At 36.1% G+C, this 26,733-nt stretch overlaps 4 protein-coding genes and 1 long non-coding RNA gene across 16 annotated transcripts in view; 3 read left to right on the top strand and 2 right to left on the bottom strand.

Annotated features, from left to right (window-relative positions):
* Positions 1–2,889, top strand: part of LOC124180201 (proton-coupled folate transporter-like) — a 7,577-nt gene extending 4,688 nt beyond the window's left edge. For all 4 annotated transcript variants that reach the window (XM_046565416.1, XM_046565413.1, XM_046565415.1 and 1 more), the window contains exons 3-7: positions 265–525; positions 628–977; positions 1,060–1,339; positions 1,464–1,646; positions 1,734–2,889. In XM_046565416.1, coding sequence (XP_046421372.1) covers positions 265–525; positions 628–977; positions 1,060–1,339; positions 1,464–1,646; positions 1,734–1,960 — 1,301 coding nt within the window. In that variant the 3' untranslated portion in view covers positions 1,961–2,889. The remainder of the gene's footprint in view (positions 1–264; positions 526–627; positions 978–1,059; positions 1,340–1,463; positions 1,647–1,733) is intronic.
* The window catches only part of LOC124180204 (E3 ubiquitin-protein ligase FANCL), a 20,464-nt gene extending 8,286 nt beyond the window's left edge, over positions 1–12,178 (top strand). The window contains exon 6 of the mRNA XM_046565423.1: positions 11,890–12,178. Coding sequence (XP_046421379.1) covers positions 11,890–11,913 — 24 coding nt within the window. The 3' untranslated portion in view covers positions 11,914–12,178. The remainder of the gene's footprint in view (positions 1–11,889) is intronic.
* On the bottom strand, positions 4,505–10,106 carry LOC124180222. The gene is made up of 3 exons (XR_006870227.1): positions 6,929–10,106; positions 6,070–6,700; positions 4,505–4,864 (listed from the first exon to the last, which is right to left on the bottom strand). It is a non-coding gene; the product is annotated as an uncharacterized LOC124180222 (long non-coding RNA).
* On the top strand, positions 5,685–25,615 carry LOC124180199 (tetracycline resistance protein, class D-like). Of its 9 annotated transcripts, none has more exons than XM_046565411.1 (8): positions 8,914–8,946; positions 9,038–9,053; positions 22,524–22,677; positions 23,173–23,436; positions 23,679–24,028; positions 24,118–24,397; positions 24,489–24,671; positions 24,747–25,615. In XM_046565411.1, the coding sequence occupies exons 3-8, from the start codon at positions 22,575–22,577 to the stop codon at positions 24,971–24,973; spliced, it is 1,407 nt and encodes a 468-aa protein (XP_046421367.1). In that variant the 5' UTR covers positions 8,914–8,946; positions 9,038–9,053; positions 22,524–22,574; the 3' UTR covers positions 24,974–25,615. The 9 variants fall into 9 exon arrangements, with proteins under 9 accessions (XP_046421366.1, XP_046421367.1, XP_046421365.1 ...); XM_046565406.1 differs by lacking the exons at positions 8,914–8,946; positions 9,038–9,053 and adding exons at positions 16,951–16,968; positions 17,566–17,640; XM_046565410.1 differs by lacking the exons at positions 8,914–8,946; positions 9,038–9,053 and adding an exon at positions 5,685–5,715.
* Positions 25,206–26,733, bottom strand: LOC124180211 (sepiapterin reductase-like). The gene is made up of 3 exons (XM_046565432.1): positions 26,475–26,733; positions 25,986–26,299; positions 25,206–25,821 (listed from the first exon to the last, which is right to left on the bottom strand). The coding sequence occupies exons 1-3, from the start codon at positions 26,707–26,709 to the stop codon at positions 25,573–25,575; spliced, it is 798 nt and encodes a 265-aa protein (XP_046421388.1). The 5' UTR covers positions 26,710–26,733; the 3' UTR covers positions 25,206–25,572.

The following is a 26,733-nucleotide window of genomic DNA, read 5'->3' as shown; positions in this document are numbered from 1 at the left end:
CAAAAAAAGTTCTGGTCATCGTTGTTCGGTTTAGATATCACATGTAGAATCGGCTTTGGTAACTGTAAAAAAAAAGTGGCATTTTACTCGGTTGGCAAAAGCTGACTATAGCATCATCTTAAGTAGTGACAATTTCTATCCCTTACCTTATGTTCAAAATTTCATACAATTCCATGATGCCACCTCTGACAAAGGCTGCTTGATATCATGTGATTTATATTTTGTACCATGAAGCATAATGATAAACATTATTTCAATTCACAGGTACAATCCTGACGGACTTAATAGTGTATCGGGCGTGTCTATTTTCACCAAATACAAATCACACGGAGTGCAGTATTCTTCGCACAAATGCGAGTAGTTCTGAAGCAATAGACGTAGAGGCCCAAGTGGAAGCTCATGTAAGCATGATTGTGTTGGCAAAGTCTTTGATCGAAAGTGTGCTACCAGCAATACTTTCTCTATTCCTTGGTCCTTGGAGTGATCGAGCTGGAAGGAGGCCGCTTTTTCTATCCGGGTTTGCGGGTGAGCTTTAAGTTTTTCTTTAAACATAGACTGAGTGCATTGTATCTCTGAAAACTATGAGCTAATAGTTATAACATTTGATTGCCAATGTTGCGTCCGCAGGTTTTACCATATTCTACATATCACTCACTTTCATGTGTAATTGGAACATGAATCCTTGGTATTTCTTGATTCCTTCGCTACCGGCATCTGCTTTGGGTGGATTAGGTGCCGTGATAATAGCATCGATGTGTCATATCGCTGACACTTCTGCAGAAAAAGACAGAACTATGCTCTTGGCTTGGCTGCAAGCCTCAGTTTATATTGGAGTTTTATTTGGCATCTTTACTGGACCTCTGATTTTTAAAACCAGTGGTTATACTGCTGTATTTAGTACAGCGGCAATCTGCTGTATGCTGGCACTACTTTACATTTACTTTTTTGTCCAAGAAACAGTACAAGATACCTCTAAGGTCAATATCTTCTCTAATTATCGCTATGTATTATCCAAGGTGTCAGCGTATATTCATATTAAATGTGATGATGCTACCGCAGGAATCGATACGTGGACTGTTCAAAATCTCGTCAGTTCAAGAGCTTGTTTCAAGCGCTGTCGAGAAGCGAGATGGCTTTTTTCGACCGGTCGTCTGGCTTGCAATTTGCATTCTTGCCCTGTCCATAATGGTTCTTGAAGGGGAAGTCAGCATAAGTTTTCTCTTTACAAGAGAGCGACTGGGCTGGGATGTTCAACGTTATTCCTATTTTAGTGGGACAGCTGTTCTATTGAGTATCCCATGTATGATTGTCGGCGTCTCGTGGTTCAGTCGTATTTTAGGTAACTTGAGTCATCATCGTTGCATTACCAGGTTGATCAGAAGAAAGCGAAAAATGATGTGGAAAAAAGAATGAAAATATGGGAGGAACGTTGCACGAATGATTTAATTAAATTATAATTTCAGATTTTCCAGATAGTTTAATAACTGGTATAGCACTCACATCATGCCTGGGTGGTGCACTTACAAAAGCCTTTGCAACAGAAGGTTGGCACATGTATCTCTCGTCGTTTATTGGATTTTTTAATGGAGCAACAGGACCAGTTATGCGATCTACCATATCAAAGTCTGTACCTGCTAAAGATATTGGTGAGTTTCACGATTGCCCAGTTAAGTTACATCATGAGATAGATAAAAATATACGTTTGGAAAAAAGATTAATATCGAGATTTTTAGGTAAAGTATTTTCTCTTACCTCGTCGCTGGAAACATTGAGTCCGTTGGTCGGAGCTCCACTGTACACGCTAATTTATTCTCATTATTTACCACCGATTTATCCATCACCTGTTTTTCTTCTTTCGGCTAGTTTTTTCACACTACTGCTATTACTGACATTGTGTTTAGCAGTAGTGAACCGAAATTATCGCAATGTAAATTTTGCGCCCTTGGTTGAGGAGGAGTAAAGTCAATGGTTACAATAAATAGTATACTCTGTTACAATTGCGGAAAGTGGGTAATTTCCAACGAGTGTGGAGTTTGCAGCGTCGGCCGCAAAAGTAAGTGCTGCGTTCGCACGAATACGAGTACAAAGTAGGCAGTAGCCGAGATAGCCGGAGTGTACCCAATTGTGAAGTTCAGGTAAGCGAGTGCGCCAGCGTCGTTTTACCGTACCGTTCAGAAATGGGCACATTACGCACGCCCGACACGCTTCGAAAATCCACCTTACCTAGCACGTGTTTGAAAAATTTCACCATTCTTTCATCAATTATTGTGCGTTACATCAAACGCAGTGTGACATAGCATACTTTATATATTGTGTTGATCTATACCGCATTACTATATTACTATATTTACGAACTGTAAAAACGTTGCTACGAATCGAATTATAGAATTTTCTCATTTCAAAACTACCGACGGACTGATTTTAACAGTATTAAACGCACACACATATTATGGTTAATGATCATTTTTATGCGATGAGCGCAAATTTCTAGTCCAGCAAAAATTTGGAGGTAGAGTTCGTTACCTCTGACAGCGGTTCTTTTCGAAATGTTTAGTTCAACCCCCTAGCGATTGCGTTGTCGACTTAACTATAAGTTGATAGAACCAGAAGGGTGAAGTGCTTACGTGCACATCTTTTTTGGACTGTAGTAATATTTGAGATGAGTTAGAAGTTCGTGACTGTATTGGTTGTATCATTAAGATTTCGTTGGTTTTGACAGTCAGTGATGACAAGATGCAGTTCATAGAGAATTTACGACGTTTCGGCAGGACCCCGCCTGCCATCATCAGGTTTCTTAAAAAATTAAAAAAAAAAAACAAAAATAATATATGTATATATAAATTTTACAGATATAAATTTAACAATTAACACTTTCAATTACAATTATTATACATAAATGCCTCTAATTAATTTTTATTGTTAGGTTGTCATAAGATAATAAAATATTACATCACTGACTGTCGAAATCAACGAAATTTTAATCATGTAGTAATATCGTAAGTTTGGAAAATAGTGCAAACACGGGCATGCTACAATATTGTTTATGCCCGACTCAGACGTAACGGCTTCGTTTATTGACCTGAAAATCGGGACAAAAGTATAGAGACAAGAATGAAGCCGATAGTCATCTTCTGACGTAATGTAACATTATAATATGCCTGGTTTTCTTTAAGTTTTAATAAACGGCTTTACAAATGTACAATGTAATTACGGCCATTGAAGCAATATGTACTAAGAGAAAAGTTGACATAATGTATAAAAATATGCCGACAGTTCTCAACACGTCAAAATTGAAAAGACTAAAATACTTTTACCACCAAAACCTAATTACTTGAACCTGTACTTTGTTCTACCACGTTTGTAGTTAATGTACGCATGTACAAATAATTACGTATCTTGACTCATAGACTGTTTTTTAATGATTTATGCAGTTTTTGTGAAGTTTTCTCACAGCCCTATGTATACTTATTATAGTCCTGAAATTATCCCATGTTTCTCATTTTTTGCACCCCATATCACTTATTTACTGGGCTGTATAATATCGCGAGAGTATCTGATGGCAAAACCGCAACCACGGTTTGTTCAATTGGAGTAGTGGGGGAAGCGGCCCTATTGAGAGAGTCTACTGTAGTTATAGGTGTTTACACAATGTATTATGCCATAGTAGAATATGCAAATTGTTTTCTTACCTATAAGTCAAAAATATTATTACAGTTTTGTGATCTTGATAAGGAAAATAATGTGGACATTTTCTTCTGTTTTCATATTATTTGTAATCGTAAGTATCTAGTTAATGTCTCTTTAGAATAATAAAAATCCTCTCTTTTGTATTTACAAAATAGGAATACGGATTTCGTTATTACTGCGCGTTACTAGCGTCGAAATATTGTAAATAACGCTAAATCTCGGAAACGTATGAATGTGTTTAGTGTAATACCCGCAGCCAAACATTCAAAATTTCTGCTGTGTATCGCAGGAAATCTGAAAGTTCTTCGAACATATTATCAAGGTTCCGCAGGTCTCGAATGGCGGCTCCAAACAGTCTGATATATTTGAGACTAGATTTGCTTTCTTACAAGTCTGCATTACATTCATTACACGGAGCAGTAAGGAAGAGGAATTAATTATAGAGACGGTTGAGAATTCTTGAAATCAGAATGTAATTATGAGATGTACATCGAAATTTTTCGCGGCTATTTGCACGAAATCATGCCCGTGTACACAGATGGTTGGTTGTAAATGTTGCTGAGCAAATCGTGACCGCTTCGCCAATTTTACCGATGTTTCCCACGGAAGGCAAACATTTGTGTTAATTTGAACGTAATACATAACAAGAAAATGTAGGAGTATTACATGATGTTTAATAATGAAAATAAAAATTCAGCACACGCGGTGCAAGTCGAGTGCATGCTCATTGGCGTTCAAAATAACTATTTTATACGACTTTTCGTAAGGTATGAAAAATATTTTTTGTCATTATCAATTAAATTATTTTTACGCCGTGATATGACGCATTAATGATTTTGGTGATGGAATTCGAGCGTTCACTGTTATTCTAAAAGAATGCTTTCCAGTATTCTCTAAAAATCTAACTTGTATAGGTAAGTGGTTGTAGAATCAAGTCACACCTGCCATTAAAACGGGGCCTTCAGCGACCTTGTAAGGTTGTAAAGAGGAAGGCCGTTAAAATTATACGGCCAGGTTTTATTGGTTTATATTTTTTGCACAGTATCAACAAGAAAAGCAATCCATAAGAGCCACATTTTTGATCGTGCTTTTCATCGCTTTGCAAACCAATTCAATTACTGCAAGTATCGTCAAGTATTATCGAAACCTTTTGTCGTTCATTCATACTTTCTTTTCTCTCCAAAGTATGGTTTTTTTTATTTTTCAGGTTGTTGTAAAACGCTGTGTATCTTTCAAGATTATTGTTAGATTTTATTCAACTGTTTTTTGAGATCAGAAGGTAAGATTAGATTTATGAATGTTTCAAATCGCCGTAAAAAAAAATCTGTACAAAACTGATAACAACAATATCATTATTACGCTGATTGCGAAATCTACCTTATGCACCAAAGGATCCCGCAGAATCCTTATGGAAATTAGCTCCCGGTCGAATTTGCTGGATTTTTAGTACGTTGTAGTACATATCCTGTACATACCTGATTCAAGTACGGAAATTCTTACTTGCAACCATGGCAAAAGCCATGGTGAGCGTAACTCACCCACAACGCTGGACACAGAGGGCAAAGGTATAAGTTCAGGCCGAATAAGAAGGCCCAAAATATAGTATCTATAAATACTTGAAAGTTCCTCATTGGCCCAACTTCCATAAAAATGAAAGGAACCAATAAGGAAGCGCGTTAGAAATCTGCACGCTAAAGTACAAAATCCTTAGAAAGCGTTGCACTGAGTAGGAGCAGGGCAGGTTAACAAAAATCTTTTAACAGAGCAGTTCGCGAACGTCTTGTAGCTGAAATAGTTCATCAAAAATCTAACACTAGTGAGCAATATTATTTTCCCATAACAATTATCTAATACTATTGAATAATGTTATTTTCATAACAATACTCGGACATTATAATTTCAATTTAGTGAAAACTGAATAAAGCTAATAATTGTGTTCAAGTGTGAGTTAACTTAATTAATAACCTTTCAACTCACCGGCCAGCGCGCAGAGCCGCCCGCAGCTTTAATAATCAAAATCGACGAAAGGTAAGTGACATCTTTTATTTCAAGAGCGGACTCTCTGCGAATCGACTGTGCAGTTTTTGAGTGATATACTTGATTTCAAGTCCCCCTTGAAGTTTTGTAATGCTTAAAAATCGCGTAATCCATAGATATAAAAAAATCCATAGACCCCTTTTCCGAAGCCTTTATATATACATGAGAACTTTTGGTCGGGAGGATTTGTACTTAAAATACTGAAAACCGAGCCAATTTCCATAAGGGTTCTGTGGGGTTCTCTGTTTTTTACTCGGGTGACGCATCTTTTACTTTGAAAAGATAAATTAATAATATAGATGGTCGCGGACGTTTTAACCAAAGGGATTTAACAATTTCTCTTACCTTGTCGTTTAGATGTAAACTTCCGTACATGTGAGAATTTTCCATTGCACAGTTTCCGAGATCATCAGGGGAGAAACTTGAACACGGAAATGTTGCGTTCTACACGGTAGAAGCGCGTGTATCTGAAAAGAAGCAAGATACGGCAGTTCGGCATGCTTGTTATTTGAATTTAAAAGATTCTTGTAAAACAGTATAGCGTACACTTTCGACAAAAGTCATTTCCAAATGGCCCAAGATCACAGATTCGAATAAAATTACCAGTTAAAATAAGAAAAATAAAACTATACCGTTTCTTCTTGAACGGAGCTTTTAATATTGAGTCGTTTCGAGATTTTTATAGCACTGATGTATCTATTGAAATTACATCCACTTGAAATATCATTCCAGAACTAGCGAGCATCTTTATCGTTCAGGTATTTTTAATTATACCACTATGCAAATTTAATCTACCATAATACTTCCACTCTATTGAGGATAAATAAACAGAGTGGGTAACGTTGTTAAGTCATGAATTTTACAAACCTCCTGATATCAAACTGGTTGCCATTTTTGTCCCGAAGACGGCTCCAGATATAGTTTGCAGTTCTATGTTATTAAGGTACACATGGTGCAGGTGATAAAGGCAGCAGATCTGAAATTTAATTCAAACGTCTCGATTAGTAATAATTTTCACCTTTCGTGTTTATAAATATCACATAAAATACCTGTGCATGTAACATATCTACCTACTAAATGGAACGTTACATAAAATTACTATCATATTGTATTTCGAATTGTAAATGAATAATCGAAACAATAACTAGTTCTATTTTTTTTTTGTTTAATGGCAAAATTGTTTTACCAAAATCAAATAGCGTACCGATTTACTGATACTTTTAGATATTTTCATTGAGCCGCTTCCGCGATTTTTCCTGGTAGTCTGTCAGGACAAATTAGCAGATTTACGGACCGATGTCTTCGATATAAGTGGCTCACAAGATTCGTTGACATTATACAGTCATTTTCGGCCGAAACCAATGCATATTTATGTTCTACGATCATAAGTGATGGAAGGTAAGCACAAATTATGCAGTGTCACAACTGGTCCTCTTAACATTTAGATTTTAATTAATTGGTATGCAAATCTAGTTTCTGAAAACACTGATTCCTCTATGGGAATTAGCACTATGCTCATAACTTACATGGCGACATAAGCGTCACCTGTTTGTCTCGTTCAACCGATAGATAGTAACTTATTTAGCATAGTTTATTTGCATTATTAATGATTCACGCTACGCGTACAGAATGTGTATTGATGAATCGTTCGGAACGTCTTCCACGCTATATGTTTACCTTACATCGCTGCAGCTCATTGCTCATGCAATTCGATTGCGTTAAATTCATGTTGATCCGTATCACTTTGAATCAATTCACACGCCATTGACACGCCAATTCGACAAGTTATTTCCCCCTCGCAAGGGGCATTAACAATCTTACATGCAATGCAAATCAATATATTTATTTTCAAAATCAATTTGGAATTCCTCTGGTTGATTAAGTAAAATAAGTTACTCTTGATTTGACATGTGGAAGACAGATAATAATAACAATATTATTATTAATAATAATAACAACAACAACAACAACAACAAAAACAATAATAATAATAATTTTGACAACTCGTGGAGGGTTTCTTCCTAGAAGTTAACGCAAAGCCAAGATTTAAGGAGGCACCATAGTCGATTCCGACGTTGACGTATATATCTCCAAATATCAAAGTCCACGTAACTCGAAAGTGAAGAAGGGCTTAACGGCCGTATTCTATATGGAATTCTGCACAAAAACCACTCCAATACGTTTGCATTCGATGTAGAAATAAAGAAATGGTACGGATTCTAAGAAATCGCAATAGTAAATTGTTAGAATTCGTGCCATTTCTTTATTTCTGCGTCAAATGAAAATGTGTTAGAATGTTTTTGTTTAGAATTGTGTATAGAATGAGGCTGTTAAGCCCACTTTTGCGTTTGAGATGCGTGGACTTTGATATTTCGAGATACATACTTCAACGTCAGAATTGACCATGGCACCATTAACCCTTTGAGGCATACATTTTTCCTTGCAGTATAATTCCTTGAAACTGGGTTTTCAAGGGTTACCGGGATCGCTGAAAACTAATCCGATGTGAGAATTCCAAAATTCAAGATGATGGATTCAATACGGCGGACTGAAAATATAAAGCTTGATCTTTTTTGCTTGACATTTGTTGTTCGGGGGTTTTCGCGATCGCTGAAAAAACGAATTCGACGTCAGAATTACAAAATTCAATTAGCGGATTGAATTCGGTGCACCTTGCACAAAATGCTAGGGTGAATCTCGCTCTTTGCGTTATCCGGAACTAACGAGAAGGACGTAGCGGGATTTTAGTTCCATCTCCGTTTTTGTTTTTTGTCTTTTTATGTTCTTTATATCTCTTTTTGTTTTATGGTGTTGCTTTTGGTTTTTCGCACAGATCACAATCCCTTCTAAAACGTCAGCATTGGCATCTTGAAAGCCCAATTATACAAAAATAATGATCACGACATCTCAAAAATAGAATATAAATCTTAAATAACCCATTCAAAATGGTGTCACATATATGTGACGCTGTGCCGCAAAGAGTTTACTTACTCGTTTATTTTTATGTTACGTATCGTGACACATAGGTATATGTTCAATGTATTTCACTGTTATGAAACAAGAGAAACAATAGACAATTATTTGTCGTACACAGACACGTAGTCAACGCGTCTTCTAGTCATTATTATGAAGTAAAAAATAAGACGATTTGGACACATGTATGCGATATGGAGTACGTAACAGTCGCGAAAAGCTGACCAGACGTGTTCGCTTCGGTGCTACGTACGACGTAAAATTTATCTATTGTGTTTTTTTTATTACATAACAATACAATTTCATATAAATGATATAGTTTATGAATCTTCGAATACAGAAACAGGTTTTTACGGGTGAGTCAACATTTCAAGTTTTCTTTTTGTTGTGGTAATTTGCCCAGAGATTTTGCACGGAGAGAAATTTGTGACAATTTTTTATATCGACATCGAAAATACTATTTATAGTAAGGCTTGATGATCCGTACAATTGGAAAGACGGAGTACAAGAATAATTGACATTTTATTTCTCCGCTCGGAAAGAGCAGTGACTTATTTTTCCTTTCGAAAAAATTTGAATGATCAAATTAAAAGTGATATAGAATTTTTTTCAACATATGTGTTGCAATACGTAAATTACGAGGTCCGTTAAACGTTTTACCGGTGGAATATGCCTGTAAAGGCCGGTTATAATCTTCTGTTTTCATTGTTGTTATCTTATGAAACGTTGAACCGGCGTAAATTCACAGTCAACAAGATTAAAAACAGAAGATACTTGAAGTACAGGTCGTTATATGTTTCACCCGTCAAACGTTTAAGGGACGTTTGTAAATTCGGGGGTTAGTACCTACGGCAATGAGGAAATAAGTTGTCGAATCGGCATGTCAATTGAATATAAATTAATTCAAATTAATACGGATTAACATGAATTCAAGGGATTCGAATTGCGTTACATAGGTCAATTCCTATTTTAGTGAAGTTAGAAAAAATTAATTAAAATGAGCATTTTTGAAATTCGATCTAAAGAACGGAGAGGATTTCATTAATATTTATAAAAAAATCTTGTCAATGGGCACATCAGCCTCAGAAGGTGAAGCGAGGGACATGAAAAACATAATGCTTCGTTTGAAAAATGAGAAATTGAATGCTGAAAATTCGAACAAGTATATTAATAAAGAAGCATTGCCCCAGCTTATTTACACTCTTCTGTTAAACAAAAAGGCTGTGAGAAAAACGCGGCTAAGAAGTACAATGCTTCAGGATCGATTTTCTTCCATGACAGTGCTCAGCGTAGTGACTAATATTGTTAAAAAAAGTTCCCGCTGAGAAAGTGTTGATGAAAGCGTACATACCGAAAGTATTAATGTTAACATGACGGTGTAATTAAAGCAAGTTCCATATTTTACGTGTATTATAATTTTAATTTAATGAAAACATGGTTGTGAACAAAACCAGTTTTTTATTAAGCCGGCCCCTCGTAGGACCCCCCCCCAGAAAAAAACTCTGGCTACGCCCATGTGTGTGTCGTATTTTACTATTTGGTGGCATTACGTGCGACAATTGCGGAATTCAATTCCCGATTGACGCTCTTATTTGTTATTATTATTTTTTTTTTCCATTTATTATATAAGTTGAATGCTTATTTCTTGCAATGAACTAACGAATGATTAATACGAGCATTCAAGCTATTTCAATTAAAAATAAAAAGTAAAAAATAAAAGTATTGATTTTTTGGGCAGTACCCCCCCCCCCCCCCCTGGCTACGCCCATGATTACAGGTATAGTTAAGCTTCATTATGCATCACGTACACTTACAGTTCACGAATTAGACTCACTGAGAAAGGAGTTTACTTACCGTTGACAAACGTATATTTGGATATGGCGAAATAAATGTTTTAGTTATTATTATCAAATTTTAGTTGAGCCAAATAATGACCCACAGAATTTTATTAATAGCTAAAAAATCATATTTGGCCCAAGTGAAATTTACTAATAATAACGAAACATTTATCTCGTCATATCGAAATCTACGTTCGTTTACGGTGAATAAACTCTTTTCTCAATGCTTGTTACAACAGTAACGTAAACGCCACAGATGTGCAGATGCAGATAATCACAAACAAAAGTAATAAAATATTTTTTATGTGTGCTTTTTCTGTATTGCTCTTATTGCAGGCGTGAATTGAACATTTTACTCCAGGTTTTGCACTTGACGTTGACACTTATTTAGTTCCGAAGACGTTAAAACAGCCATAAGCCATCGCGGGAATTATTATTTCATTTAAAATTTTACAAATCTCGGTAGGTAGTAAATCAGTTGTATAAAGACCTTCAGTCACGCGTGCACGTCTATTTTCTCATACATTTTCTCACAGTAGTATAAAAATTTATTTGCGTATTTCTCGGAAATCTAATGATATTAAAAGTGGTGATTAACATCTCGATGCTTACGAAGCGATATAAATCTGCGTGTAATGCAATTTAATTCTCATACAAATAAAAGGTTCGATTCCGCGGTGCGGCCACATTAACAATAAATGACACCAACCACTATTAATAAAAGAGACGCGAGTTCAAAATACAAGTTCTAATAAAAATACTGCACTTTTAAGCGAGTAACTTTTAGGATGTTTGTTTTATTTTTAATTTATATTGAGTCCTATTTTTATCCCGAGGCTGTAAATATTACGGTGATTACCTACCGCAGTTGCTTTGTGTTAAGTTTCGCGAATCAACTGCAATTTTGCGAAAGCTTAAGGAAGAATTATACGTTTCTCAAGGGATCACCACACATCAATTTTCATACCTGTTATAAATTTCAAGTGTGATAAAACCCTTCATTTCGGCCCTAGATACAATTATGCACTAATGACGTTATAGAATCTGTCGTGTCCGCAAAAACTTTACAAACTTGTATCACTCATAATCTATACGAATTATTAACTGAATTTGAAATTTATTGCGCTATCCACGACGTCAAAGTCCGTTGCACCTGTCCTAATCTGAGAATTTGGAGGTAGTGGGTCTGATTAAGTGTCTGCAGAATGAACGTTACCACACGCGGAGTCGACTAAAAATAAACGTGAAGGAAGACGCAAACTCTTAGTTTCATCATTAAATGTGATGGGACCTGTTAATGAAACAGATAAATTTTGTTGAATGGTGCTGATACATTTGAATAAACATAAATTAGTCGGAACGAGCGTGGATTGCTTAAAGTCAGACGGAGTTAATTTGAATTGAACGAATAAATGAACTGAGCCCAACTCAATTCATACAAAGTTGACTTGCCAAGCGATCTTCGAAACACAGACTACTTGACTCATTGTCAGTACAATATGGGAACAACTGGACGCGAGATTTCGACCGCTAAGAACGTTCCTGCAAACAGACTTACAATACGCAATATGAATAAAAAGACTTTGATAACATCTTTACGCAAGCGAAGTAATTAACAATACAATTTTCATCACGACCATTATTATTTCTTCGAGCATCGATTTATAACCACTGGTGACTAATTATTTTTATGCGTGGTTCAAGGGGTTAAGAGGAGATGTAATCGGTAGATGTGTCGATGACTCTATGAATAATGTATCCAACTGGTTCAACGAATAACAATTAATTAAAGTTACTTCTGGTTTGGACACATAACTACAAGCTGTACGCGTAATGACGTCTGGAAAAGGATGGGAAAAAAGGAAACGTATGTAGGAATGTAGTCGACCTTGTAATTACGCAATTAAACTTGCCAAATTTATACAGGAGGGTGAGAATGTTCGGCGAGTTTTTGAAAAAAACGTGTATCCCAAAAATAAATACCCGTTTATTTTTTACCTTCAGTTCAAAAACGGCGCGCGATAAATCGAAATTGCAAACATCGAGTTTATTTTACCAGCCGCTTATTTTACACGAGCAATTCAAAATTGTGACGCAAAATTACGCGACACATCACGCGTCTCTTTGCATTATCGAGGGACTGGATTTCACGAAGACAGAAATCCAGTCGGGCAGCCACCCAATCCTCCGAACCATATTGATACTGTAACGGAAGCTTGAAGTTATCGGAGTGAAACCACGAGATACCGGAAATGTGAAAACATATGGAAACGAAATCTAGGTTCCAAACATTTTGTTCTGCGTTATCTTCGTCAACAACTCGACCACTTTGTAGTTTTTACGAGACATAAAGTAGGATCTTGTGGCATGCGCGTATATAAAAACTTCTTGACTCATGGAAGTTTTTTACACCCGTCCAAACATCACTATTTTATGCGTATTTACCAGGAAAATAATTATCATATGGTCGTTGGCTTCCAAAATTGAAAGTTCTCATCGCTGCTTTGACGATGTGGATTTTGTAGACGTCGATATTGGAATTCGATTATCTACAACAAGGTAGAGAAAAAAGTAAATATTATATTCATTTCGTACCGGATAGGAATGTAAAAAAAAAAACCGCAAATAGAGATAGGATTATATAATACACAGGATCTTGTAGGATAGAGTAGAGAATTTAAAGCTGCATCGTTACGTATTAAATTAGAGATCGTCCCAAAGAGATTTACTTGCGTTCTAAGTATATTATGTAAGTGGTCATATTTGTATTGTATTCTTCCAAAACGTTGGTCTTCGTGACCAAAAACCTTGTTCCACTCATTCCCTAAATTATCACTGTGACATACAATAAGCTCATGTAAATTTGAAAGCCGTATTAATTGTCAGTTGATATTCTACCACGATCTGCAGGTACGCTAATATAAATGATAAAAAAAAACTTTGCTCACAAATGCAATTAAGAATCTCGTTTCCAAGCGTCTGCACCTGCCTGCTCCTATAAGAGTAGGATTCATCAATAATCAAAGTCATGAGTGATGTGAGAGACACGGATAAATAGATGAGTTTTAATTGACCCACACCCTAAGAATAACTTGAATAAAGGTTTACATTTGTTGCTTTTAAATTGCAGATTATCAATATTTAGACTTTTCTTTATAAAAACGAGAACCGATAAAATGCTACGTTCAGAAATTATAGAAAACCGAGGATAAACTGTTGCATACGACTTTTCGCTACGCTAAAATAATATCAACATATACGAAAGCTGTTGAAAACAAGTTTAAATACAAGTAATTATTGTTTAGAAGTTACAATCTGAAAAGAAATTACAGAGAATAAAATAGAATAGAACAGATTGTATTTATTGTACCAGGGTGGACGTTCTGAAGTGTAAACGAGCAATGTACAGAGTAAACAGACTTAGAAAATAACTTAATGCTAATGAACGAGAGAGATAGAGAGAGAGAGAGAGAGAGTGAAAGAAATGCGTTTATTTATTATGTTGACTTTATTTATAAACATAGAGAGAGCAATAGAGGGAGAGAGATAGAGAGCGAGAGAAAAGAGGAAAACAGCAGCTATTGTAAGCTCTCTACGGTTAGAGTATAACAAGTTCCCGGCTGTGATCAAGTGAGTTTAAGTCTTGAACTTTTGGTGACATTTCACTATTCTTCATCATACATTATTGGATATTTTTACCAACCCTTCAATATTGTTAAGAAATATGGAAAGAAATTTATAGTAATATTTGCGTTTTTCGCTCGCAATTATTCAAATTTTCTCTAACAAACATTACGCGGTGTAATGAAATCTGTAGCCTGTTTGGTGTGGATTCACACTTTGTAGACAACGTAGGATAAATTTAACGATGATCATTACGTTTAAACAGTAAATTATGGTTACCTAATTGCCTCCATGTCTTGTCCCATTCAAAATTTCCATGTGCATCCTTAGAAATTCACTCCGTATTCTGAATTAAGTGAATTCCTATGCCACTCCATGGCAATCTGGAATAGAAATTTGGGGAAATGTTAACGTTTCTCCATACGAAGTGGATGAAAAGTAGAATTAACCCATTCTTGTACATGCATGGTTACAATCGTGAAAGTTATATTTTGGATTAATAGTAAAGTAAAATAATAAAAATGGACTGACCGTTATTACAATAATATTCGTTGGCCGAGTAACCGTAGATTAGAAAAATGTTTAAATATTTGCCGATTGAATTTAAACCGGCATCAGTCGTGCCAGGATGTATGAGGGACGTGAACGCAACTTCGTTACATTATGTTCCGCTATAAATGACGGTGAAATATGTGAATGATTGTTGAGGATGTTCCATTGCACGTGGAGAATTGAGATCTTCGAGCTAATGGAACGATGCTAATGGAACAAAGGAAAATTCAAAATTTACATACCAATCACGGAGCAAGCGTGTAGAGTCAGAGACAATTAACAGCTAGTAAATTATATAATTCGCATTTATGAAATATTGTTAACTATACGATAAATCTATTCGAACGAATCAGGACTTGTTACGCGATATTGCCTCACATGGTGCAATGATTTGAAAAACACGTATAGGATACACCTTTCATTTTTGAATCTTACACTCGGGGTTTAATCGAGGAATGTGAATGTATGCTCGTTCTCAACATGGTATTGAAAGGAACTCACGTTCTGTGATCTTGCAACTTCTCAAGTTCAACGAGTATCGGCGTATAGATAACCGCGTTGAAAAAAAAAAATTACATTTATTCAACTTACTAGAAAATTATTATAATTGCATATCGTTACAACGTCGCTTCGAATATTGTTGTAATTATAAAAAAAAACAACGTGGTACGAGTAAGTATTTGCTATGATCATTTTTAATATGTAATATGATAATGTTTGGTAAGTTTACTGTATTTTTTCAGCTAAACGAGGTCTCAAAATCAGTTTACTTGTGCTCCGGCATTAAATTGTGACGACAGTGACAAGAAAATATATCACGACTGACTATACCCAAAGAAAAATAATAATGCGTACTAGATTTTCTAGTCGGAGCTAGACGACTGATTTTTATTTTAGAACTCTGCATTTACCGCACTTCACGATCATGGTAGAAAATAAAAATAGTCTAAGACTGTACGGTAACCGTAAATGACAGTTTTTCTCGGTGAGTTCTACGTAACTCGGAAAATAATATGAACAATTTTTTTTGGATGCTCCAAATAAAACTTTATACTGTCTGGTTGATCGCACCGAAACTACCGTCGCCTCGACGGTAAATTATTCGCAATAACAACATATGTTTTTTGGCCAACTGCAAATAAGTCCTTGTTCGAATTATTAATGAGTCTTTTTTAATATTAAGTGACCCAATTATACGGTAGAAAACAATCAATATCGGTTAGAGCCATTGGATTATGTAGGGCACCGACACAGTTTCTCCGTAAATACAGTGTCAACATTTACAGGTGTAATTTCTGGGTCTGTTGTGTTCATAATATAACTTGCAGCCACCGACGAACCCGAGCGTATGTAATGAATATGGTTGCGCGTTTAGTTGTTTTTAGTGGCTCTGAAATAGAGTGAAAAAATTATCGTAATTCCGTAGCAATTTGTAGCACGCAGTGAGAGTTCCGACATATTATACCTACGTCGAAATAGTACGGGAGATTGAACTGTTGTATCGCGAAGAAAATAATGGGAATGTTTATTTCAATTAGAATATACAGCGGTGACTTATTATTAATTCCACTATCACTCGATCCAACCTTTAGCAAAGTGCGATGGACTTTGTTCGGTTTGTTTATGAACGAGTGCATCATAAGATTCGAATGCTGCCGGTATAAATAACGGCCAATCGAGTTCTACCCCTTTCGGAAACGTATATCAAAAGTATAGATAAGAAAAATAACGGCCATTATACGTGTTATTGAGAGATTTCCTACATTGTAATTAATTACTGCAACAATATTGCAATCGCTCCAAGTATCGCCAGAGTATTCGTTAAAGAAAAAAGCAGTACTAGTTTCTCCTCGTTATTTGTTCCGCAAGGAATGTAGTCAATTCGAAATACAAATTACCCGTGTACGGAAAAATTTTTTTTTAAACGCGAAAATTGTTCGGCGAGTAAGTTTTCTTACATTTTATTTCACTGCGCATTAGAACGAATGAACAAGAAAGTACGGTAAAAATTCTGACGACGCAAAATCGTATGCACACACGTCCGTACGTGGGTATACTCGTATATACGTACGAGCACGTATACCCGCCTTCATTCTTTTCACCTTGGTATTCGATCTCGGAATATAATTATCTAACTGAGCCTATAAAATTGCAAGAATTATAAACTGGCAATGCTTTTGCCCCTTCCGCGACTCCTGCAGACTATGAGGGACGACTGCTCCACGCTTCAGAATTATTTAGTCAGCCACGATAATTCGTACATAATTTGATACCCATTCGAAAGCGTTTGAGAAGTGATCAGTGATTGCATAGATTTTAGTCCGCGTAGGACTCGCACGGAGTGTGATTGTTGTCACTTTAAACGTGAAATTAATAAGTTATCGAAGGAAATACCTCACTTATAACGAGAGGTTTGAGTGTACGCACATTTTTATATCCATCAAAGTATAATATGTATTATATTACACATTGTACATAATACTTGGCCTATTTCCACCACTTACTTCAACATCGTCATTGGTTGAAAATTTCCGTTTTCCAACTTTACACAAATTGCTGCAAGAATAGTTTGGCTTTTCGGTTTTATAAGCGGGTAAGCGGCTGGTTGCGCTCAGCACCCGACACTTCCGTTCGCTGACACCGCGGTATTTTCACGACACATTTTTCAGCCCGTTGTAAATAGCAACTTGCTGATTTGTTAATTTTTTTAAATATCAAGTACCGCGTATAGTTCACTCCGAAATAGTTCTGTGAATCTGCGTAATCAGTTTGTTGTACGCATATGAGTATACAAATGAACCTGCACGATACGTATTACGGGAATCTGATTAACTCCGGTTACACTTATTGTTAGTTCTGTTCGTGACTACGGAAGCCGAAGAATTACTTCGACTTCTGGCTCGACTTATTTTTCAACATACAAAACTGAGTGAGTACGTAAATAAAAATGAATGAAACGTGAAGCTGATCTTGTACTTGTATATTATTTATGTTTCTAACTAACAATCTGAATTCTCTGTAGATAAATCTTGACAAACTTCAAAATTCAGTGTACGTGATTCGTAAATCTTAACAATTTTAAAACGTACTTTGACAGGTGTAACTACAGAAAAAAAACGAAGTGTTTTAAAAAGTGATTCAGAGAGGTTCACGAATTGTGAACAGAATTTCAATATTATTGTAGAAAAAAGATGTGGCAAACTTATTCAGGCGGGTTTTGAAAGTATCTCATTGACACGTTTTGACGAATTTTAAAAGAATCGTGAGGTTTTCTGTTGAAACTCGGAGTAATTTATACTTTTACAGGGTCACTTACGGAATACTGGTCACGAAAGCGATTAACGCAGCCGATTTTACCTCTGATCTGCATTTAAGCGGCTCTCTCTCTCGATCAACGGTCAGAGAGCCATTATTCAGTTAACGACCCTGTAGACACGAACGAAGTCGGTAGAAACTGTTCGTATATTATCGGAAGAATTAGAACAAGTTTTCAAAAAATTTTGTTCACACCGAGTTCATGAACGTACGAGATAAATGACATGCGCGAAACTGGATCGAAATTGTACCGACGAATAATGAACGTCTTGCGCAACTAAACAGAGAATTATCCAAGGTAGCTTGATTTTAACAATAATGAACACAAATTCAAGAAGCGAAACAAATCGTAGAACGAATATAGTGGTTATTGGGTAGATTTTACAGCACTTACGATATTCGCTTTATTTGCTGCAACGTTAAAACAAGTCTCTGTAAAAATAAAATACCGATCGTTCTTGGTTACAACAAGTTCACCTTAGAACGAGGCCTTTCTTATACAAGCATTTTGTGCCAGACTCATTCCAATTATGCATCGCATACATACATTAGACGCGATTGCGAACGTTCACTCATGCAGATATATGCATATTTAATTTTACAAACTTTGATCGATCCTTACGCCCGCGTCAATACGTGATCCTCTTTGTTAAAACGGGATGAAATCATCATCAATAAACTACGAAATCTGGCGTCCCGTCGATAACAAAACAACAACGCCACACTATTTGAAAACATACATACCACGCGTATATGCTTGATTTACGATATCATTTTTACTCACCTGAAAACACAAAGTTCCCTCAACATTCCGCTCACGAGATCCACGCGATATAGATATAATATACATGTATGTTTACAGATTGACGTAAAGTGAGCAATCTCTCCCGTATTTGCAATTCACAACTACCTTGCGATACCGCGGCGAGTGCGTAGGTCATGCAAAAAAAATTGTAGGAATTGCTGACATTTCAGTTATGTTATAATTTCGCATTTTATTACAGTGTCTTTTCATCGACGACGTATCCAGAGATGGCACAAAATTTAAAGTCGTGAAAACGACGTCTGAAGAATGAGTTTCGCGCAATTTTCTGACGCCTGAAAGATATCTTTGTGCCCAAAAATTATCTTCATTCCTAAACGATGAGGCCTTGAGGTCTCATAGACGTCACAAAATGGCGTATAAAACATCCCTTAGACGTCTTTTCGACGACTTGCAAGTTTTGTGCTAGCTGGGATGTTCCGCTGAGTATCGATTCACGTACATCGTTTTAGCTTCGATTCACGAAATTTTCGGTTTTCCATGGTCTGTAAGCATTAAAATTTTCCCTATTTCGAAGTGAACTTTTCTATTACCTCCATGATCGAGCATTGGTTTTTGTCGCGGGGCTGAGACCTTATCGTCAACATTGTTCGACCGTAAAATTGAAAACCTTCTTTTTATTTTTCGACCCATACACAACCTCACTGGTGTTTAGTTTGCCACAGTATGTGAATTCGTACGATAATCCAACAGAGATTGCTCTGTTGCTTCGTGAAGGTTTGCGCCAGTTTGCAACATACATTTTGTTTTTCTTTCGAGCGTATCAACTAAGGTCTTAACTGCGCCATTGTGCTAAGGTTGTGCTTAAATGCTATACGACGGATACTATTTTTTTTTTCATGCGAACTCTCGAATATCTTGACATGCGAATGACCGGAAATTGTCTCTTGCCAATTGCAGTGGATATCCATATCGTGGAAATAGTTTTGTGAATGCTACAAATGTCGCGCTTTACGTCATATTTTTCATAATAAATGCAAATTGGTTGAAATTTAATTCTTTCAGTACAAAGTCTCAGTCTATGTCCCCACCGCATGAAATTGCCTTCAACTGTTTGTTCTTAATGTTAAATAGTAGCCACATTCTTAAAGCTTTTAACCAGCACCGTGTTATTACTGGGTTACCTCCGTGGTTAACTATATACAATCTTTAATTTCTATTAGGATATCTTTCTTCGTGGATGCGTTCATTACGTCTTATACTTCCATCATTTGTTGACAATACGTGCGCAATACTACTTATGAACACCTCCACTGGTATTTGTAAATAATGTTTTTTATAAAGTCTAAATGGAATGGCAAAAACACGTACTACAGAGTCTAGTTCCATGTCAAGTGAAACATTATTAACATATATGGTCTCAAAATGTGACGGTACATCTGTGTCTACGCGCGTGTACTTGATCGTACAATAGTCTCCAACATATCCTTCAGTGTCAATATCTAACTTGTCTAGTTGCTCAACATTCTCCTCGTGAGATGCACAATCTCAATTTCATCATTTGTTTGCTTTACAGTGTTATTTTTCTTTCGTTTAGTAGCTTTTTTACGAGGGCGCATTCTAAGAATATGGCCTTTAATTACACGTTCACTACAAAATTTACATCGGAGCGTACATGGAGATTTTATGTAGTTACAAACATTGACTGGATAAGGTCGAGAATCCCTTTCGCCTCATTGTTTCATTCAGATCTTGTGTGGTTACAAACATTATCTTGATAAGGCCAAGAACCCCTTTCGTTTGCAGAGTGTAGTAACAGCTTATATTTATAGGCGTAACGTGTAAGTTATACTGTTTTACGGGGTAGCAACAGATGATATATATACAGATGTATAACTAACTGTAAGCTGTACTGATTATGAGGTTCACGGCAGACGAAGCCGAGTGACTCCGTATATTATACCACAATTGGAGATAGCCAGCAGGAAGAAGACCAAGAAGAAGAGGCTGGGCAACAGCCAGAAAATATCGCGTTGAAGGGACTAGGAAGGCTTAAAATCTCAAGAAATATCATTTTCTGTTATCGATCTGTTCTATTAGTACAGTATTTTACGAACATTTTTGCTTTGACGGCTAGAAATGGAGTAAACATTCGCTTCGCATTTATTGACAATTGAAAAAACATATGCATTTTTTTTTTTTATTTTTAAGTTCTTTATCATATTTTAGTCAATGAGAATCATGGTAATGGTAAAAAGAAATTTTCAATCACAGAAGATATTGAGCGTTGAAGACAACCGGGTGTTCAAAATTCGAGACTAGTATGTATATTTACAATTTACACACGTCTTTTTCGAGACAATGTTCTTCGTTGTTTTGCCACAATAACGCAACAACGCCATAAGATATGACATCATTTTTTTTTTTTTTTTCAAACAAACATACAAATTTTCTCCACAGATTGAACCGACGTATGTATGAAAAAAGTAATATTTTTGTACGGAGATAACAATAAATGTTGCAAAATTTTTGTGTTTCTCAAATCATCGACCGATGTTTTTTTAATTTTTACGTTTTTTCACAAATTTTATAGTTCAATCTGCGGATGCGAATCCCTTCAATGAAATACCGTTTGAGAATTTTTTAAATTTGCATGCGGCTACTTGAAATATTTTCAAGAAGAAAGCGATGCGCGAGACGCGCGTTTGTCTTGAACGCTCTATATTTCTCTTAATTACACAGGCCTGCGAAATATAACTTTTCATTTCCCTCCCAAGTAATAATGCTTCTTTTTAGGTATTTAGATATGTTGAATTAAAACTAAGCGCTATTTTTTTTACAGTACATCGAGATTCATTGTTATGCATTTTTCAAAAAAATAAAATAAATATAAAACTGTATGTTTAGATACAAAATGAACAGCATTAGGTTCAAACAAGACTTGAGTGACAAGATAAGTCAAACAGACTTTTAATATTTTTTCTACTTTCTTCAAGATTCTTGTTCAATCTGTTTCTCTTGTACCGACCATTCGATCCATCTCATTATTAAAAAGGAGTTTTGAAGAAAGTAGAAAAAGATATCACAAGTTTGTTTGATTTATCTAGTCTCTCAAATCTTGTTTGAACCTATTGCCGTTCATTTTGTAACTAAACATTATTTTTTTTCCGTAAAAATAATTCAAAAATGCATAAAAATAACTCTCGATGTGCTGTAAAAAAACTAGCGTTATATTTTAATTTCACATACCTAAATATCTAAAAATAAAGCTGTGTTATTTGAGGTGGAAATTAAAAGTTATATTTCGCAAGCCGGTGTTATTAATATTTGTTTACGAATGTCACTGATTCTTGTCGACAAAAATGTGAAATATAAGTTGGAAATCAAAAAAGTTTGCGTGTGTTTTCTCAACTTCTCAACTAAACCCCAGTAAATTTTTAACCCACGTTTAGCCGCCAATATCTTCCTAAGTCTCTTTAATAAATCGTGTACGCCCTCCTCATACCGTATTCTTATAGTTACGATAAACGTGCTTGAATATCCAAAGCATGTGAGTGCACGTTTAATCACCTCGTTATACGGCAAATGGCAAAGTGTAACAATAGCTTACACGTGGCGCCTAAACGTACAAGTCATTACTGCAAAACTATTACAAAGCATTCGTACACGTATCGCATAGTTTAACGATCTTCCTGCATGTAATATTGTAACTTTGACGTCACTTCTGTTTACAGATAATTCGAAATCGGCCCGTAAAAAGAAGGGGCTGGGATAAATTCTGCAAAATGCCGGTAGAAGGAGGAAGTAAAAAAGCATCGAAGGGCCGCGGGCGCTTCTTAATCCTGGGATGTTCAGTCGCATTGCTCACATTTTCGCAATCATTCACGGGTCTGTGAACTTACTGTATCTAATATCTATAATCTAAACCTGCTCGCGTGACGGCTACAGTGATTGGCCGAGCGTAGGAAAAAGGATAACATCTAATGATTTTAAGAATAATTAGATATTTCGCAACACGATGAAAAGATGAAAAAATATTTTATTTACGAGGTATTTAATAAACATTGCTTCGTGTCGATCTCTGTTATTTCACAAGGTATAATTATTTAGAATAATAAATTAGCACCCACTTGAATGCAACGTGGAATTAATTGATTATACCGTAGATAATTTTATTATCCATTAAATCTTCTCGGCACCGTTTCGCTCACAATCGGTCTTTCCACTCTGTAGAAAGACTACCCACATAGTTTTTTTTAAATTTTTGCAGTTTAAGGCAAGGCTACTAGGGATATGTTAGAAGTTGAATGTATATACAGATTGTCCTCGCTCTTATATGTAAATTACGATAATCGAACTGAAGAATAATAATTTGATTTGCAGGTATCATTCTCACGGATTTGATCGTTTATCGTACGTGCTTGATATCGTTAGGAACAAATCACACGTACGATTGCAGCATGGCTCACACAAATGACAGTAGCATAAAAGAAAGACTTTTGGAAGCTGAAGCCGAGCCGTTAGCAAGTATGATTGTGATGGTCAAAACATTGATCGAAAGTATACTGTCGGCAGTGCTTTCGTTATTTCTTGGTCCTTGGAGTGACCGAGGTGGAAGAAAGCCTCTCTTACTAGGAGGTTTGACAGGTGAGATATTATTTTATCTTTCGGTTTTTACTATTGAACATATCTTCTCGTGAAACAGTCTCGTATTGACCTTTCGGTATTATCGTGCGCCAATAAAAATTCAAGCTTCCATTACGCAACGGTACTTTCGGCTGATTATTTAGTATTGGTTTTGACAAAGTCGACGTTGCCAACGGGCACCTTAATTTTCTTTCGTCTGTAAATGTAACGGGTAATATTTTCTAATTACATCCTCATTTCAGGTTTTACATTAATGTTCGGCCTGCTATCCTTACTCTGCAGTTGGGACGTCAGTCCTTGGTATTTGATAATTCCCTCAATTCCGGGGTATATCCTGGGTGGATCAGGTACCGTAATATTGGCTGCAATGTGTTACATATCTGATACAACGGCAGAAAAAGACAGAACGATGCTGATGGCTTGGCTTCAGGCATCAATTTTCGGTGGGGTGGTATTAGGCGTCTTTGGCGGGCCTATTATTTTTCAAAACTGTGGTTACACAACAGTCTTCAGTATAGGTGCGATGTGTTGCGCATCGGCACTACTTATAATTTACTTCACTATTCCCGAATCAGCCAAGGGTGCCACCGAGGTAGGTACTCGTTGTCAGATAAAAAGAAAAAAAGAAGATTAAAAAAAAAAAAAAAAAAACACGATGATACAATGAAAGTATTTCTACAGAAATCACAGATGCATGGGCTGTTTGAAATCGCCCTGCTGAAGAAGCTTGCTACCAGTATTATAGTTAAACGATACGGTTTTCATCGACCCGTTGTTTGGCTTGTGATGTTCATTTTTACAACATGCGCAATGATTATCGCAGCAGAGACGAGCATAGGATTTCTTTTCGTAAAAGCGCGACTGGGCTGGGATGTTGCACAATATTCTTATGTAAGTGGCGTGGGTCTCTTGCTGAACATCACAGCTTTGTTTGGAGTTTCTCTACTCGGTCGTAGCGCAGGTAACAGTTATTCGATATAAATAATACGACGGTATAAACTTTTTTTCTTTATACATAGCACTAACCGATTAACGAATTATTGCAATTCCAGGGAGTGCAGACACGCTGTTAGCTGTCGTAGGTCTCACGTCCGGTCTAATTGGTTCAATTGTAAAAGCTTTCGCAACGAAAGCTTGGCATATGTATTTCTCGGTATCAATCGCAATGTTTGCCGGAATCGTGTCGCCTGTTATGCGTTCCATCTTATCAAAATCAGTGCCAGCGGAAGATATTGGTGATTTTTCTAACTATTTAACAATATTATGCTCGTAGTCAGAGTTCAAGCTAAGGAGAATTTTATGATTTTCAGGTACTGTGTTATCACTCGCGGGGCTTCTCGAAGTAATGAGTCCACTTGCCGGAGCACCACTATTTACGTTAATATTTTCGAATTATTTACCGCCGATATATCCGACGCCCGTTTTTCTTTTATCAACTAGTCTCTTTGCATTATTAATAGTTTGCACAGTGTATACTGAAGTACTAATAAGGAGGTTTCGCAAACTAGTTTACATAGCTGCACCTCAAAAGGAATAGTCTAGTTAGGTTGTTACGCATTTTTACACTCACGCGATTATTGTGCGAAAACATTTTTTTTACTTAGTTACTATTTAATTTTAGTCTTCGTGTATTATTATAACTTCGTATTATATATGAAAGAGTAATTATGTGAAATATTAAATATACGTCGAGTATTACGTATGCATGCATATATATATATATATATACATAATACTCGACGAATTTTAATAATTTTTTGCGGCAATAATATCGTTATATGCTCCAATATTTTTCTGGAATGGAAAACTGAGATTTACGACCAAAAAAAACTAGTAATGCTTTTTGATGTTAATCTGCTAAAATATGTAGGTAATCAATGAGTGGTTTGATTTCTCAGTGCACTACACAAACAATGGGTACAGTGCCTGTTGCCTTGCAAGTCTTGCAAAAAATTACGCCAAACAGCGTATTTATCCTACATTGTCGTATACGTCATCCCTATAAAATTCATTTACTTATCGTTATTTTATGTGGCTAGGCATAGTATAATTTCAAATTTCCCGTTATTCTCACTTTCCCCAATACATATATTTGTACAGATTATAAACGATAGTTACTCCTATTTCCTCATGTTTTCAAGCTTCTAATAAATCAGAATAATCGATGATATCACCTGAATTGAACTTCTGTAATTTGATTATTTCTATCATACGATTAACTGTTTGCTGTGTCGTCAGCACCAAATCACTTGATTGTACTTCCCTGAAAAAATTTCTGGCCGATGGATCCGTTATACCGGTGATCACGGCATGCAGCATATCAGTGTCTACAAAGCCAGGCGAGTAATTCAGTACGTACACGTTGGGATTTTCTGTTGCAAATACCTGGAAAATATTAAAACAGCTAAATTTGCACTGTGGCAAATTTATACTTCTATTAATAATAATAATGTTCCTAAACGAGAGTGGACAATTCGGTATCGGCTAATAAATATAGCAGAAGTTCATGTACCAAAAATTTACATCATATACATATAGCATTCATCTACCTTGAAGAACATGGTCCTTGCAGCTTTTCCTGAACAATAATATCCTGCTGACCCAAAAGGTGTATTTGCAGCAATGGATGTCACGTTTATAACGAACCTTGTTACTTTTGAAGCTTCATTGAACAATTGCATAAAGACGCCGTTTAAGACAGCTGGTGAGAATACATTAAGGTCGTAGTAGTCTCGCCATATTTGAAAATCAGTCAAAGCGATAGTTGGTTTCGAAAGATCACCAATTGATGCTGCATTGTGAACAATTATAGCATTTTCGAATTGGGTTACACCTGCAGGACCCACGGCTTTGCTGATGATATCTACGGGAAAGGTAATCGGATGATTTTAAAGTAGCGATCGTAGAATTAAAAATTTTTTATAGTTATCACGATATGTTGACACTGGAAAACACCTGCAATTTGCAACAGTCATTAAGAGCCAAACGGTTTAATGGCAGCATTTTATAAGTTACATTTGAGATAACATTGATCTTACCCTTCAAATGATTCGCATCTGCAACACGTAAATCAACACTTGTGGTTTGCACTTTTATTCTTTTGGGTAACTTGTTGGCCGTCTCCTTCAATCCATTCGAATTCCTTGCTAACAATAACACTAGTGATCCTTCACCTAGCAAAGAACCAAATGATTCGGCTATCTGACGACCAATTCCTTTGCTCGCACCAGTAACAAGGAGAAAAACCTTGCCAGATAATAATGATGCAGACATTTTTTGTGTATTGTTACGTCTCTT

This window comes from Neodiprion fabricii, chromosome 4, assembly GCF_021155785.1.
Source record: "Neodiprion fabricii isolate iyNeoFabr1 chromosome 4, iyNeoFabr1.1, whole genome shotgun sequence".
NCBI classification, from domain to species: domain Eukaryota; kingdom Metazoa; phylum Arthropoda; class Insecta; order Hymenoptera; family Diprionidae; genus Neodiprion; species Neodiprion fabricii.
This window is presented reverse-complemented; position numbering and strand designations above follow the sequence as displayed.

Excerpts from the sequence above, each read along its gene's own strand:
- LOC124180211 (XM_046565432.1), bottom strand. The coding sequence starts at position 26,709 with ATGTCTGCATCATTATTATCTGGCAAGGTTTTTCTCCTTGTTACTGGT. Across the intron at positions 26,300-26,474 it reads AGATGCGAATCATTTGAAGG|ATATCATCAGCAAAGCCGTG; the intron begins GTAAGATCAATG and ends CCTTTCCCGTAG. Across the intron at positions 25,822-25,985 it reads CAAGGACCATGTTCTTCAAG|GTATTTGCAACAGAAAATCC; the intron begins GTAGATGAATGC and ends AATATTTTCCAG.
- LOC124180199 (XM_046565410.1), top strand. The coding sequence starts at position 22,575 with ATGCCGGTAGAAGGAGGAAGTAAAAAAGCATCGAAGGGCCGCGGGCGC. Across the intron at positions 24,398-24,488 it reads TCTACTCGGTCGTAGCGCAG|GGAGTGCAGACACGCTGTTA; the intron begins GTAACAGTTATT and ends TTGCAATTCCAG. Across the intron at positions 24,672-24,746 it reads AGTGCCAGCGGAAGATATTG|GTACTGTGTTATCACTCGCG; the intron begins GTGATTTTTCTA and ends TATGATTTTCAG.